Below are 16658 nucleotides of genomic sequence, written 5' to 3'. Positions count from 1 at the left end.
AGGCTGATGATCATGATTGGATTAAAATGAGACTCCATTTCCTTTTCGCTAACGTAGTTCGCTTAGTTTTATCACTGAAAAGCCCGAATTAAAAGCCGTGAATTTGGTAAAGTTAGCGATTTCTAACAAAACCTGCTTTTCATCATGCAATCTCCAGTGCGCTTTTCTTTTTTTTAATCTACCGGATTGAGTGACCGTATGTGATCCGGACTGAGTGACCATCAGTGATATAGAGCACAAAACTGTTACTGCGTCAGCCATATCCACAATGGACGTTCTCTTATTCGCTTAATCTTTCCTTCCCCTTTTTTCCTTCCCCCACTGTAGGGTAGCCTACCGGGCTCAGCCCTGGTTAACTTCCCTGCCTTTCAGTTATCATTTTCTCTCTCTCTCAATGGTATCTGTCCAGTTTGCTACTGCACTATGTTTAGGACCAGCCCACTTGGCAAGCCGACCGAGCGGACGCGCCGAACCGCAGGAAATAAAGCATAGAAAGCTTAATATAGGAATTATGCGCTGAGGGTACTTACAGGTACTGTTTGTTGTTTCATTGCTTAATTCCGCGGAGAACGAAGCTGGCAACCGGCAGATCTGCTGGGATAGCACAAATAGGGCTACATAGTATAACTATAAACCTATTTTTTATGTGAGTGATGTCGTTTGTGAGAGCTTTTCGGCAACATAGCAGCAGCTGCAACAACCACGGCCAACTAAGTCCGACAGGCTTCATCTAGAAAACTGTGCTTTAAAAGCGTACACTCACTCACCAGAGTAAATTTAGGGATGGAAGAAAGCTCCTGCCTCGTAGAATTCTAATGCCGTTCTCCAGAAAATGTCAGAAATACTGCCAACATAGCACACAACTTCCCGAGAGAGAGAAAGAAACGTTTATTGATCGAAACAGTACTCCCGAGTGAGGCCCGGTATCACCCTGAGGTGGGAAAGCTTCTTAGTCCAGGAGCCCTTTGACTTCGACTGCCCTCTTGGCCCTGGCGACGAGTTGTCGTTGGTCTTCCAGGTCCCCGAGAATAAGCTTCGCCTCCCACGTTTCGACTATATAGGTCGTCTTTGTTTGCTTGTAGTGCTCGGTTCGCGTCTGTTGCCGGTTGCATTTCGCTGTGTTCATGCCACAGGCATTCCAGGAGCAAGTGTGTCAGGGTGTAGGGTACGTTGCAGAGTGGGAAGATGTAGCTGTGGAGCGTCGGGTAGAGGCGTGCATTATCATTCCGTGAGTGTACGTGTTACTTTGTAGGCGTCTGAGGATCATACTTTTTTCTCTGCCGAGTTTTGGGTGCGGTGGAGGGTACGCCCGGTGCCCGAGCCTCTAGTATTGTAATATCGCCGAATAGTTGGTGGGTACGGCCTCCACCTCTTCTGTCGCGGGTTGGATAGCGTGTGGGGCGAGGTGAGCCCGTCTGACGTGTTCGCGGGCAGCGGCGTAGGCTTCTTCGTTCCCCTCTAGTCCCTCGTGTCCGGGTGCCCACGTAACGCAGGTGTACGGGAGCGGAGTGCTTCGCCGTTTTACTATCTTCAGTGCATCGGCCGAGATGCGGCCCCTCGAAAAGTTTCTACAGGCGGCCTGAAAGTCAGTGAACATACCCGCTACGTTTTCACATGTGGTGATGGCGAGAGCGATTGCCACTTCTTGAGCCGCTTCCGGGTTGCGTGCCTTGCCGCTTGCTGATACTAACTCGCAGCCTCGGGAGTCTACGACGCTGAGAGCGTACGCATTTCGATGCGGATACTTCGCCGAGTCGGTGTAGCGGGCGTCCGGGTCTTGCTTGAATCTTCGTTTGACAGCGTCGGCTCTAGCCTGTCTTCTACTCTTGTGGTATATGGATGCATGTTGTGCGGGACGCATGCGATGCAGAGAGACTCTCGAACGGTGGGATTCGCTATTTCGTGTCCCTGTCTGCGACGTACGTCTCGCTGTAGTTCATGTTTCGGAGTACTGATCTCCCGGTGGGCATGAGCTTGAGTCGTTACAGTCGGCTGTTCGTGTGCGCTTCGGCGGGCTCTTGCCACGTGTTGTCGACGCCCATCTTAAGGTGACGTGTAGGGGAGGCCTTGGGGGGGGGGGGGAGGGGGGGTAGTCCCAGGGCGACTTTGATTGCCTTCCTTATCATGATGTTGAGCTTTTCTATTTCTGCATTCTTTAAAGCCAGGTACGGCATGCCGTATATGATGCGGCGGGTGAGCAGTGCTTGTATTATTCTTAGCGTTGTGGTGCCGGTAGGCTGGCCGTCCAGATCCGTCCTTGTCGATGTGTGTCCTGTCGAGTCCAAGTATTCGTATAGTATCGACTTTCGGGATTCTTGTCCCGTTGAGGGTGACGCTGGGGTCGGGCTCTTCGTAGCTGGGTGGCCTGCTTCTCATTCTTGCTTTCAGGACGAGGTGCTCAGACTTCTCGGGGGCGCAGCGTTGGCCCAAGCTTCGGAGATAGCTTTCAATGGTGTCTATGGCTTCTTATATCCGGCTTTCTTGCCTTCCAGTGTTCGTAGCTGTGGTCCAGAGCGTGATGTCATAAGCGTACATCGCGTGACGCAGATCTCGTATGGTCTCGAAGAGTTTGGTAGCTTGATCATAGCCATATTGCAGAGTAGCGGCGAGATGACCGACCTTTGCGCAGTGCGTCTGTTAAGAAGTTGAAAGCTTAAATTTCGCTGCGGATGTTGCAGATCGCGACGGTCGCCGTGCGGTCCATCAGAAAATTTCTGACGTATACGCGTAGGTCCTAGTGCCGCAGCCGGTGCCTTCGAGGTTGTTCAGGATCGCGTCGCGGCTGACGTTATCACAGGCTCCTTTGACGTCTACTGCCACTATGGAGTACTGCCCATCTTTTGAAAATAAGAGGCATGACTTCTGCACAGCTCTAAATCAGTTAGATACAAAACCGTCGACAAAAGCGCTGCTGCGACTTTTGAAAGCTACCGGATTGGAGACCGTTTGCGGTCCGTACTGAGTGCCAGTCAGTGACATGGAGTAGAAAATTGTTACCACGTCGGCGATATCCATAGTGGACTTTCTCTTCTCCTCTTAATCTTTCCCTCTCTTTTTTCCTTCCCCCAGTGTAGGGTAGCGAACCGGGCTCAGTCCTGGTTAACCTCCCTGCCTTTCATTTAACATTTTCTCTCTCTCTCTCTCTCTCTCTCTCTCTTTATTTCGGATGTTAAACTGATCGATCGAGAAGCCCTTCTTTCAGTTGTAATAGTACGTCCTGCGTTGAGAGGTGCTGCCTGAAGCTGAACGTGGTGTCCGGTAGGTGGCTGTTCTCTTCGAGGTACTGGGTAATGCCGTCGTGCACCATATATTCGAAGAGCTTTCCCACGCACGAGGTGAAGGAGATTGTCGTAGGTTCTCCAAGTTGAGAGGTTTGTTGAGCTTGGGGATCATGGTGATCTCCAAGTGCTTCCATTCAGCAGGCAGTTCTCTTTTCTCCCAGCGCTCATTACAATACCGGTGGATAGCCGCGGTGGCCTGATCCGGTAGACTGCGCAAGTGTTTGCTGACGATCCGGTCTTTGCCGGGGTTGGTATTTCTAGTCACCCTGGATAGGGTGATACGTGGAGTTCGGCGTGCGTAAAGGGTCGGCCGAGTTGTGGATTTGGTTTTCCAGCGTATTCTTTGCTGCGAGTTGACGCGGGAAAGGAAGCGTCTCCGCGGATTTTCTTTTGTATTTCTCGGAGGAGGTGTTCTTCTGATCCGGCGTGGTTGTGGATAAGTCTGTGGAGATGTTGCTTCTTTTTCGCTTTGGTGGGTTCAGTGGATAGGAGTGCACATATGAGCCAGGATCTCTTGGTGCTCAAAGTCCCCTGTAGCTTGTCCCAGAAAGCGTGCTAGTTCTACCTGGTGAGGTGGTCCGCATAGAAGAGGTATTTTAATGACTGGAAAATGTAGAGAGGTCGGCCGAATAATGGAGCATCTGGCCTGCTACTCTACGTAAGGGAAGGGGAAGAGGGGAAGAAAAAGGGTCACAATGGGGGATGATAATGGGAGGAATGAGGTGAAGGACACATTACACAACTGGTATCACAGGCGTGAGTCCAGGCCCGTGTCACCTAGGAAACGTGAAAGAGCACGCATTGTCTCTGTCGTCTGCCAACTCTGTGGCCATGCACCTAGCAAGAGGTCCTCCAACAGTGGTCCATTGTGTAAATGTCTCAAGGTATCTGCCATTGTCAGTCTTTCGCGCGCATACTCAGGGCACACCACGAGCACATGGTCTATAGTCTCTACAGCGCCACACACTGAACAGTCCGGGGAGTCTGTCCGTCCAATAAGGTGCAAGTATTTGCGCGTGAAGGCGACGCCTAATCGCAGTCTGTGTATCAGGCATGTATGAGGGTGTGGAATTCCACGAAGAATAGGAAATTTCATATCAGGATCCAGCCTTTTAAGGCGGACTTGACGAGCGTCTGACTGGGCCCAGTATCTTCTCGTCGCACTCTTCATTAATTCCGACAGGAGGCATGTGATGTCCGGTCTGGAGAATGGCACTACAGTTCGCAGGCTATTGCTGAGGGCGCGCCTTGCTGCAGCATCGGCCATCTCATTACCGTTGAGCCCACAGTGTCCCGGGATCCATTGGAACACTATGCGGTGGCGTTTTTCTTGAGCGCATGAAAGTAGCTCGGTGATCTGCAGTGCCAGAACCTGATATATGGTGTGGCGAAGGAAGCATCCCAAAATTTGCAGCGCGGGTTTTGAGTCCGTGAAAATGCACCACTCTTGAGGTCTTTCCCCGCAGATGTGGCGAATCGCTTCCCGAATAGCCACAAGCTCTGCAGCGATTGATGTAGAATTATGATCTAATATGAAACCTCGAGTCATCTGTTGGGCTGGTATCACCACAGCTGCTGTCGATGCCCTTGGTGACGCGGAGCCGTCTGTGTAAACATGAACATATGTCTGTTATAGCCTGCTTGGTAAGGAGGGCGATGCGTGTCTTTAGCTTTCTGTTTAGCTTTTGTCGCTTCCATCTTTTGAGGGGCCCACGTCTGGCCTCCCAGAGGCGGTGGAGATGCCGTATCTTGGTGCGGCGTTCTGCTGTATCTAGTACATTTATGAGCCACTCGTCAACGTCGGTTATGGTTGCTCCGGAATCTAGGTTGTCCCTAAAGGATTACATTCAGTTAACCATGCAATTCCGGTCTTTGCCTGTCTACGGGTGTATGCTACATCTATTTGGAGGATATGGTGATCGCTACACAAGGTTTCCTGAAGTCGATTCCCCCCTGCCCAGGGTACGTCAGCTGTAAAGGTAATATCGGGGTTTGTGTCCCTGGAGACGCTGTTTCCATTCCTCATGGTCTGGAGAGGATCATTCCAGAGGGTTAATCTGTGTTGCTGGGTGGCATCGTGCACTCTATCACCCTTCCTCGTGGTGGTCTGATAGCCCCATGCCATGTGTGAGGCGTTGAAGTCCCGCACTAGTTATTACGACTTGGTGGCCATTTGTGGACTTCTTGATCTCTCGTACAAACTGATCGAAGTCCAGTAAATGGTCCCGAGGGGGGCTGTACACGCTGGACATGAATAGGCTTTTCTGCGTCTTTCCTTCCGGTGAAACCTCGATTAGGGTGTGTTCTGGCCGGGTGTTCTCCACGTCGTGTTTTTGCGCTTAAGAGTTTTCTTGGCCAGTATGGCAGTGCATTAGGTTTGTGCATATGTGGCGTATCCTCGCAGTCGGACGTTCTGCGTGTTGGTTTACCGTAGTGCTATGACGTCAGGTTGATTCAGCTTGAATTCTTGCAGGTTGGCGTGTCGAGGGGGGTACGATAGACAGTTACATTGCCATATGCGTATAGTTGAATGCTGGTCCTTCACGTTGTCGTTAGGGATCTGCATCGCTGACGGATTCGTATTCGTCTCGGCGATCACGAGTTGGTGAGATAGAATGATCGAGAGTCGCTGTCCCTGTTCGCCCGTGCCTTCTTCCGAGTCGCGTGGCGCGAATTGTCGAACTGTGCCTTGGTGACGTAGTTGTTCTTTAAGTGCGCGATAAAATTACTGAGCTGTGGCGCAATCCCATCGATTTTGGCGTTTAACGTGGCGATATTGTTTTCGAAGGTTGTGGCTGTTTTTTCTACTGCTGACTGCACGATATTTTCCCATCGCGGCGTGAATGTTCTTCATAAAGGCTTCTTGAAATACGAGGGTGAATCATAAAGTATTCGTCCCTATTTTTTAGCCAAATTACGGCTGTAAGTGCGAAGTAAATATATCCATTCCGAGCGGTGCACCTTTCTTGGACCGGCCCGGCCTTATCTGCCGGTAGCTCTGCGGCACGGCACTGCTGTCAGTTGTTGAAGAACGCGGTTGTGCTTTACACGTCCACGGCGTACGAGAAACGAAGTGTGATTCGTTTTCTATGGACCAAAGGACGAACGCCCATCAAATTCGGCATGGAAATGCAACCCACGTATAAGGAAAGATGTCTCACGTTGAGAAGTGTGAGGTGGTGGTGCTGTGAGTTCGCAAAAGGCCGTGAAGACTTGCATGAAAATGAGCGTTCGGGAAGGCCGCGTGCGTCGCTGAGTGGCCACATGCAGGGGCATCTCAAATTTAGTGCTGCGATGGGGCAAATGGTCTGAACCGGTGTGGGGACTGTGTGGAAAAATAGTCTAAAGTACGTAGAATAGTACGTATATTTGTAATCCCCTTTGCCTTATTTTGGCTAATAAAAAATAAGGGCAAGGTGGTGGTGGTGGTGGGGGTGAATTGTAGCAACAGGCGGGTTTAGCCTGGAAATCAAGGCCGGCAATTGCTCCGCCCAAGTGTCTCTTACAATACCGCTGAAGGGCTTCACCATATGTCCATCAAATCAGTCTCTCTTAAGAATTCGATTAGGAGACGTGAAGTTTCTTTGCTGGCTATAACTGATCCCTCGGGGAATATAAGGTGGTGCAGGCACGCATGCGGAAGGGCAAGGACTTTCTGATTCGCCCTCGTATTAGGCACCTTGCATCTACTATGGCTTCGACGTCTACCTTGGTCAGCGTCGTTCCCAACTGTCTGTCTGTTTTCGAGCTCATGGCATTTTTTATGCATCTTGTCTGTGAGTTCTTGTTGTTCATTGCATTTCTGAAGCAGTTTGTCGGTGAGCTCTTGCTGTCTCTGTTACCTTCAGAGAAGCTTGTCTATGAGGTTTTGCTGGCTTTGCAATTGGCTATGCTGATTCTGCAGTTTGCTCTGCTGGTTCTGCTGTTTGTTTTGTTTGTTTTCTAGGAGCCATGTGACTGTGGCTTCAGCCGACGAGTCCAGGCTGGTCGTACCAGCCAAGTCGCTCGAGCTACTTGGTGCCCAGCTCCGGGAACTCTTCACTGCTGGAGCTCCAGCGGTTGTCTCTTTCTCGGAGCCTGTTGAGGCGCTGTTACTGTATATTGTGGGGCGGTGGGTTTGGCTTTAGTCCCCTCTTGCACTCTGTACTTCCAGTCGTGCCCTTCTCCGAAGAGCTTGCAGGTCGGTTTGTAATCGGGGTTCTGTGGTTGCCCTGTCTTGCCGCATTTGTAGCAGAAATCTGAGATCGGTCTCGGACAGATGTCTTGACGGTGTCCCGTGTTGCCACAGGTGCGGCAGTACTGCTATGACTTGTGATATGGCCTGCAGCGGAAGTCTACGCTCTGGAAGATGATATAGCAGGGAACGTGCGGCCCTTCGAAGAATACGACTGCCGCGGTCGACTGAGTCATCATTTGGGCGTGAAGAACGGTGTATCTTGCCGGTGCACGGATTCCTGCCATAAGTTCTGCGGTGCACGTTCCGGGTATGGGGCCATTGATGACGCCTCTGGAGACGTCGTCCGGGGGTCGTATGTTGCCTTTGACGTTGTGGTAAATGCCTCCGAGCTGTATACTGTTGATGTTGACCAGCATCCTGGCATCGTCCTTGTCAGCCATACTTGCGATGAGTAAATTTTCGATTCTCTGAACTTGTGCGCATACTTTGTCATTGAAATCTTGCTGCGATAGTCTACTCGCACTGCTGACCGCGTGCATGACTGCGACGGTGCTCCATTTGGCGAGGTCGAGACGCTTGCGGGCAGTAGACGATCTTAACTGAGCGCAATATAACCATGAACGTTCACCAACTAGCCCCCTTCATTGCTTTACTAGATCTTAAGGTCGTCGAGTGGCAGGGACGGCATCCTGCGTCTGCGTTGTTTCTGTGACGGTGCTGGAGTGGGCGTCTGCTCATTGGTTTGGTTTTTTTCGCCGGCGTTTTTATATTCGCAGTGTCCTTCTTTCCGCTTTTGTTTCTGGTGATCCAGGCGCTTTCAGCTTCGATGGTTCGGCCGCTTTCTGCGTCACAGTTCCTGGAATCCTACCCGGTGATTCTTCCATTCGGTCCGTTTGCATTGTATTTGCGTCATCTTTCTGGTTCTTCCATATTTCGCTTGCTGCAGCTGCATCTCGGCTCATCGTGGGGGCCCTTCAGTGGGCGTGGTCGTGCACTCATGCGCACACGGCCCGCGGCGCGGCGGTGTTTCTTCCGATGGGATTGCGGGAGCTGGTTTGGCGTTAGGCTTAACCGGGCGGGCGGGCGCTCGTTGGGAATAACGTATGATACCTTGAGATAAAGTGTACGTACCCGAAAGCGGCTAGTGTCCACCGATTTCGCTCGTCTTGCCGGTTGCACCGGTGCAAAACTTGGCTTCGTTGCAGGCCTTGCTCCAGGATGAGAAGCACAAAAAGCGGGAGCCCATTTGAGACACGTCTGCCTTCCACGGCCCCCTGAGGACTTTTCTTCTTTGCAAGACCAATTCCCGCAGAAAAAAAAATTAAAGGTAAAGAGAGAGATAGAGAGAGTGCAAGGATAGCAAAGGGCAGAGAGGTCGACCGTCGATCATATAGTCTCCTACCCTACGTGCACGTGGGGTAGGAGAGTAAGGGAAGGGAAGAGTAAGGAAGTGAGGGGAGTACAAAGAGCAAGAGACTGAACGCTGCGTGCACGCACAAGGATGCGCAGGACAAACGATACACGGTCACGCATGTTGGCGCAGTTCCAAAAACTGCAGTATAGCGCACAAATAGCTTTCGGCGCAAGTGATAGATATGGCCACTCTCCAAGAAATTTCGTCTCAGAAAATGCTCTGGAGTCCAGTCGGTTTAGTGTGTCTGTAGAGGAATGCGCTGGATGTCGTATTCACTGGTGTTCGATGGTTTCTTGAGATCCACAAGAAGTGCCACGTTAGTCTATGGGCCATTCCCAACATGGCAGAGATAAGCGTTCGTAAGTGCCGCTTCGAGCCGTAGGCGGTGAGTAACGTTGCGTCGCCGCGGGAGGCGCTAGTTGGCGCTTGCGGCCTTCGCAGAGGGTCCAGGGTATGCGACCGGCACTTGGAGACGCTCGGCGAACACCAGTACTCCAGCGCAATGTGTGTGCATTTTTTCCTCGTGCTTTCTAAACGCCGGTCCTACAAATTATGATCTGTGCTACACCAACCGGCCCAACTTTGTACCTTATTAAAACTCGAGAAAGCTTGCGTTGTTTTTGCAAGCAAGCCAACTAAGTTATCTTGCAGCATCCATTCTCGCCAAACGAATTGAAAGCGCATGGGTGCCTTCGTGGGAAGCGCTGGCTTAGGAGTATCGCCAAGGACGCAAACCAGCCCTGCGCTTGCTGTTGACCACGCGTGTACTTGCACTAACGGGTCTGTTTAATATATCGGTGGCGACAAGTGCGTTTGAATGTTTGTCGAAGTATTGTGAGCCACTGCGCCATTGTAATACACACGTGGTTGCGAACGCTCGCAGTCGGCCAGTGGTGGGTCGTGTGCTGGCCATTAGCGGCATCGTGGCGTCCATGGCACTGACCTTCCTCTTCACATTGCTTCATGACCTGGGACCGACCTGGTTGTTCCGTGAGTACAAGCCCGGGTAAGATCCTTCATCAGCTCTGCAGCAGTAAAATTAAAGATCACGAGCCCCCGCGCACCTGTACCATGTCCTTTCTTACAGCGAAGCTGTTTATGCGGACCCTGTGCCGTCGTTGTCGGACTTCGCTAAAAAGGGGCCACGTGACCTAGCAGGAGAGGAAAAGAAGAGCTTAACAGGGGCAAAGGGGTTGGAGTGACACCTTTCCCTCCGTGAGAACGCTATCGTATACACGAATCTTATAAGGTTGTCACACGGTGCATTTTCGGCGATCGAGCCAATTATCGACGATTGATTCCACCCTACCGCGAGAGAAACAAATGCTGTGCTGGTGGTTTGCGGCCAACGAACAGTGCCCAGCGATTGGCGAGGAGCGCATGGCTGCCGGCACTTCTTGCGACGTGGACTCACGCGCAACATAAATAAATAATGGTAATAACACTGGGAGAACCGAAAAAAAAAACGCACTCCTAAAGCATGCTCACCATGCGAAGCACGCAAAAGCGAAAATGAGGTGAAATAATGGTGAAACAAAAGATTTACGATATAGACTGCTTGCGAAGTTTGACTTGCATGGTGTACCACTCGGTGTAACTATAACACAGCTTCGCTGTTCGACCATCTCCATGGACTGGAAGGGGCGGTGATTTCTTTTTCACTTTTGTTATGTTATAGTGGCTACTCTAAGACCGCTGAACATTGATTGATTGATTGATTGATTGATTGATTGATTGATTGATTGATTGATTGATTGATTGATTGATTGATTGATTGATTGATTGATTGATTGATTGATTGATTGATTGATTGATTGATTGATTTCCTCAAAAACTTCTAGAACGCGGGACACCTACGCGGAAATGATCTACGTGCGGCCTTACACAAGAGTCGGTGCCTTTTTCTTGGGAACACTGGCGGGCGAGCTTCTCTCCCACCGGAAGAAGATCACCATCAACAAGGTGACCGATCATTTCAGTGTATAGTTTGAGTCGCCATTCAGTACGAGCTAGTGCAGTGAACGTTATTATTAGATTGTTGAGGTGGCAGTGCAGTTGATGCGTTAGCGGAAAACAACTGAACAAACATCGCCCAATGCTCAATTTTCAGTAAAACCTGCATGTGAGCATAAAAAAAAGAAACCGAAGAGCTCATAGTTACGGTGACCTCCTTCAGAAGAGCACATACGATGTACTGAGCTTTAATCTGCAAGATCGTGTCATCATTAACAACAATTCATTCAACGTTGGTGTCTAGTTAAGCGTCAAATACACTGGGATTTCCGGTTAATATGTCCCAAATCTTCTTTACGAACAGCTCTAAAGCAATAACTATTTCATGAATACGGGTTCCGTCAAAGCTATATTGTTATCCAATCGTAAAGTTCAGTATTTTACTATTTAAGGCGACCAACAAACGACAAACAGCTTTTAATAGCGAAAAGCTTTGCGGGCGCATATTCGAGCCGTTGCTATATCCACGTTGCTTCTATTAGAAGCAACGTGCAGTAGATTCAACCTACGTGGAGAGCTCCGTTATATTTATATAACGCCGATATAACGCTTTTATAACGCTTTGAACAACCCGCACATTCCGTATAGCGCATGGTGGCACGCGAGAGGTCTGCTAAGATTGGACTCGTACGTCGTCCACCAGAGTGAGTGCAACGACACCCATCCGAACGAGCTTGTCCCGCCACGCGCAGGGGCTGGTGCTTCTTGGCTGGCTGTGCTGCCTGGGCACCCTTTTAGCGCTGATCCACGCACCGTTCAAGTGGAACCGCGGCCTGGAGTTGCCCGGCACCGAGGCGTCGGCCGCGTACGGGGCCTTCTCGCGAGTCCTCTGGGCCGCTTCCATCTGCTGGGTGGTCGTCGCCTGTGCCCACGGCTACGGTGGTACGTCATCATTTTCGCGTTTTGTTATAGGAACGCGTATATAGAGCCACGCTATAGACGGGGCCGCCGTGCACCGATCATCGCCTGTTGGTCGTTTTGTGCCTCTGCAAGCGGCCAAATCAATCCACTGGGTGACGGTTCGGGTTATATCGGCGACACGGCGAAACTTGAAATTCTCCTCCTCCTCCTACAACTTGTTAAAGCATTTTGCGAACAAAGGTCCGTATTCACAAAGCTTTTCGTTCTTAAACGCCCTTTACCATGGGCTGTCCACCCGCGCTAATATCTTCAACAATGGAATTGGCTAGAATTTTCCCTTACGAGCAATTCTAGCGCAAGATGTTTGTGTTAGTATACGGGCCTTCGAGGCACAAAGCTATAACTGTTATTTATTTTTATTTTTGCGAACAATCCGGTAAGGTTGTGAAGTAAGGAAAAAGTGGTGTTAATAATATATCCGGTTCTTGGTTCAAAAGAATAATAATCATTTTCGTATTTCTTTGTTTACACTGCCGAGGTGTTGGAGCGCCTAATGTCACAGAGATAACGCGATTCCAATCTCATAATTGCTTAGCTCATGAAATGTCATGGCTTCTGCGCTGTTAGGGATTTGCCTCTCCCCTGCGGGAGCCGGAGTGGCGACCCCTCGCCCACATTGCACTGACATGTTTCGCCTGGCACATAACAGGCTTTTCTATGGGATAGAAAAGCAAATTTACCGCAATGCCTACGAAGCATTTGTGAATAGATAACTGAATGTGTCCTAGGCGGACGCTAAAGCAGAACGAGAGCACCAGAGCGGCAAAACGCTTGCGCGCCAGGAAGAGTACGAAACCTTACGAAGAAGCCGTGCGCATGCATCCGTGCCGCGCCGGCATCAGCTCATGTGTTCCAATGTCCGTTTTATTTAAGATGGTATAGGAGGTATTCTTTAAGTGTACACTTAGTACACCGTCCATTTCGGCCGCCGCTGATAGGGCGGAACTGAACCAGTGAGAGGGAAACTGGTTGTGAGTGCTTGTTTCGTTCTCGCTGGTACCCCAGCCCAGCCAATCAGCAGCAGCCAAACTGTACGTGTCCACTAGGTGAACATCTACGTCAGAATTATGTTTTCCGCGGCGAGCTATTCTTTAAAATCACCCAAGACTTCAAAATTATCACCCTGTATACTCTGGATTGAATGGACACTGCATCAATTTAAGATCACACAAAGGCATACAACGAAATTTACATTCTTGACACAAGTAGCCCAGTGCCTTGGATGCCGGTCAGTCTCTCCATTCCTCACGTATACTTTTCTTTCCAAGCAGTAGGCTTCACGACAAATAAGTTAGATGCAAAGATAATCAGCATATGCGCACCATTACTCACCGTCGCCTTCACGGTATTTTCTTGTAGCCTTCTTTTTTGGTAATTGTTTACGAGCTGTTTCGCTGTTATTTGTATTTCTTTATTTTCCACGAATGTTACCTGGCAGCACCTTAGTTACTGCATGGTGTGCGGAGGCTATAGTGGGGAGGAGGAAGTAAAGACTTTTGTGCTTCCTAGCCCCGAGTGCGTCAATATACCTCCGTAGTCCTGTACGTGACTGTCGACAATCAGTGGGATACTCATGATGGCAAGCCAATAACATTGCAGCTGACCGTTGCGTGAAGTTGTCCCCCCCCCCCTTTTTTTTTCCACATCACATGCATTATACGACCGCTCGTCGGCGATGCAGGCTGGCTGAATAACCTGCTGTCGCTCAAGTGCTGGCAGCCACTGAGCCGTCTCCTCTACTCGCTCTACATGGTCGGCCCGCTTGTCATCGCCTACTCGAATGGAGTCCGGGAGCACGCCTACTACCTCTCCTACGACGCCATGGTCAGTAAACGAACATCGATGCTCACAAACGCGAGAGGGTGCGCAGTTTTGGCGTTTACATGGAACAGGGGTGCTACCATGAAAGTATATTTATCCGACGGCCGCTGTTGTTAACTGTTCCAGTTGTTGCCTTTTTCTTAAGCAGCCGGTAGTGCAATAGTTAGTTTCTATTACAGCCATTTGATCAATTTGCGAGCATGTACGAAAAAAAAGAAATCGTAATCAAATTTAATAGAAATTAATTTGCAAATATGCACTGATGAGAGCGAAATGACGGAAGTAGGCCCGCCCATTCTTTGTCGCGCGCTTCGAGAAGCACCGTTTGTATCACCATGTGCACATGCAGACACACACACACACTAGCCCACACGAGCCCACCGTACATTTGGAAGAGATGTTTTTCATTGGCCGGGCATAGCTTTCACTTCGCTTCCTCTCACTATTAGCAGTTGCTGTTTTCAGGAACAACCCTCTGGTACTAAAAGATTCGTGAATCAGGGCCCGGCATTGATCAAGGGCTATATTCCACGACGTAGACGGAATTTCAGATATCAGTATTCAACGAAAAACCACGCGTGTGGCATAATTATTTCGAAACATAGCTGTCTGCTGCTTGTGATTTGCGCTTCTGCATGGTCACGCCCGGAACCGAAAGGCTTCATTTTGATTTGATGTCTACCTTAACACTCCGACTTTTGGAAATAGAGCTACGCCGATTAGAGGAATGTATTAATTCAATCCGTCGTAACCAGAACAGTGAATTTCTGCCATGTCTGAAAGGCTCAACAGAGGTGAAACTCAAGGGGAATATGATGAACGCACTGCTCGTATCCTTTGGTATATGTTGACGAACGCATTATTAATTCTTTGTTGTTACTGAACGGACGTAAATCGTTGACTCGAACGCCTTCAAAGCTGTAACATTTAGAACGTTGCACACTAGGGGTGACATACACTGGTAATCATTGCGATAAGATGGCCAACCACAATTGTTACACAAGTTCCATCACTGAGTGGAGCTAAGGTTATTTGCAAAGGTAGTTGCTTTTAAACGGAGGCACGCAGAGCCCAACAACTCTGGCTGTGAGAGCAAAGGCTTGTGGATGTCGAAGCGATGCACTTCTGCATGATGAGATGGACTGACCTTATGATACTATGCAGAGTGGCTAAGGAGAGAAGTGGACTTCCCGCACATGACATGCGAGATCGACATGGCTCCCTCCAGACGTTGCGCAACGAGCGCAGAAGTCGTATTACGAGAGAAATAGTTCGCGGAACGCTCCATTTGGAATGAATAGCGGAACAAATTGTCTATTCAAACGGATAGCTTCAACAATAATTTAAATTTGAGAGGCGCAAAAAAGTCAAATGGCTAGTGCAGCTGCCGTTGTTGGCGTGGGACGTCAATGCGGACAGAGTATCCGGCGGCAGAGTGATCCCAGGTGTCACGCACTGCGAAGATCACTTTCCAATATATACATAGAATGGAGAGAGAGATAGGTGACTTGCCCCCCAACTCGAAAAAAAGTGGGAAAGCCACTACACGGAAGGGTTCGGCAGACCTAGCAAGGATATCTGTAAAAATTGCTTATTATTATTATTATTATTATTATTATTATTATTATTATTATTATTATTATTATTATTATTATTATTATTATTATTATTATTATTATTATTATTATTATTCACGCTCGTCAACAGTCATGAAACAATACAAAACAAGATATCTCTCTGCTTAGTGGCGACGGCCAACCTGTCCCAGACGTCGCGGCCACCTTCGCCCTGCACTTCGGTTCTGTGTACGGTGAAGGGTAGAGCGACGGAGTTAGCGAGATTTCCAATCACCCTTCCCTGGATTCAAGTCTATCGGTCTGAGAGGAACTTGTCTTTAAGAGCTCTTTTTCGTGTAGTCCTGATGACATTTCACCTGCTTTGATTAAGACGTGCGGGTCCTTGCTTGTTCCAGTGCTTACTTGCATGTTTAATTATGCTTTAAAGACGAACACATTCCCCAAAGGCTTGTAAAACAGCGCAGGTCGTTCCCTTCTTTAAGTCAGGGGTAAAAACCGCTGCGAGTAACTACAGGCCTCGTCTATGCACAGCATCTAAATTATCCGAGTCAACTCTGCACTCAATAATTTCATCCTCTATAAAAATGCTTTCATTCTTCTGCAGCATGGATTCATATCGGGACGCTCCACAACGACCAACTTTGTTAGCTTCATGATGCTTGCCTCTCAAGCAGTGTATAAGAAAGAACAGCTCGATGTCATTTATTTTGACCTCAGTAAGGTGTTTGATGTCGTATGCTACAAAATACTCCTTCAAAAGTTGACACAACTTGATCTGCACCACTCTGTCACAGCGCTGATAAGAACTACCTACGCGACTGGTACTGCTACGTTAGCGTAAATGGTCAGACGTGAGAACTTTATGCGGTTACAAGTGGAGTTACTCAAGGGTCTGTCCTGGGCCCTTTCTTTTCTCGCTGTTTATTAACGACGTTTCGACAGTCATTCAAATTGGATTGGACAAACTTTTATAAAGGCCCCGCAGGACGCACGTCAGCGCGCAGTGGGCGTCTCCCACGCAGGGACCGACAGGGAGTACTTGGTGGCCGCTGCGCGAGCCTGCTGGACGGCCCATTGCTGGTATTGTAGGAACGGGCTTCGTAGGGTCTTCTCCCACAGTCATTCAAAACGCTTCAATTTTGCTATATGCTGATGACGCGAAACTTTTCAAATCGGGAAAAAAAAATGTGAATGATTGTGCCGCTCTTCAGAAGGACATTGCAAATTTTGCGTCATGGTGCGCTGAATACAAGCTGGTCGTAAATGCATCAAAAACAAAAGTTGTAAGCTTTACGCGAAAGACTAACAGGACCTTGTTTCCCTATAGCGTTAAGGAAGTTCTCCTGCCAAGACCTTAGGGAACGAAAGACCTTGGAGTGTACTTCGATAGCTCTGAGTGTCTCCCCACGCTCAACAGACGAGGCAGCATGCACTCCTAACGCTCGGCACAGTAT

General features: G+C 49.2%; 1 protein-coding gene across 1 annotated transcript in view; it reads left to right on the top strand.

Annotated features, from left to right (window-relative positions):
* LOC126548463 (O-acyltransferase like protein-like) overlaps positions 1–16658 on the top strand; it is a 34136-nt gene that overhangs the window by 15541 nt on the left and 1937 nt on the right. Inside the window, exons 6-9 of the mRNA XM_050196654.3 lie at positions 9756–9878; positions 10714–10834; positions 11578–11767; positions 13488–13630. Coding sequence (XP_050052611.2) covers positions 9756–9878; positions 10714–10834; positions 11578–11767; positions 13488–13630 — 577 coding nt within the window. The remainder of the gene's footprint in view (positions 1–9755; positions 9879–10713; positions 10835–11577; positions 11768–13487; positions 13631–16658) is intronic.

Source organism: Dermacentor andersoni, chromosome 1 (assembly GCF_023375885.2).
Source record: "Dermacentor andersoni chromosome 1, qqDerAnde1_hic_scaffold, whole genome shotgun sequence".
Lineage (NCBI taxonomy): Eukaryota > Metazoa > Arthropoda > Arachnida > Ixodida > Ixodidae > Dermacentor > Dermacentor andersoni.
This window is presented reverse-complemented; position numbering and strand designations above follow the sequence as displayed.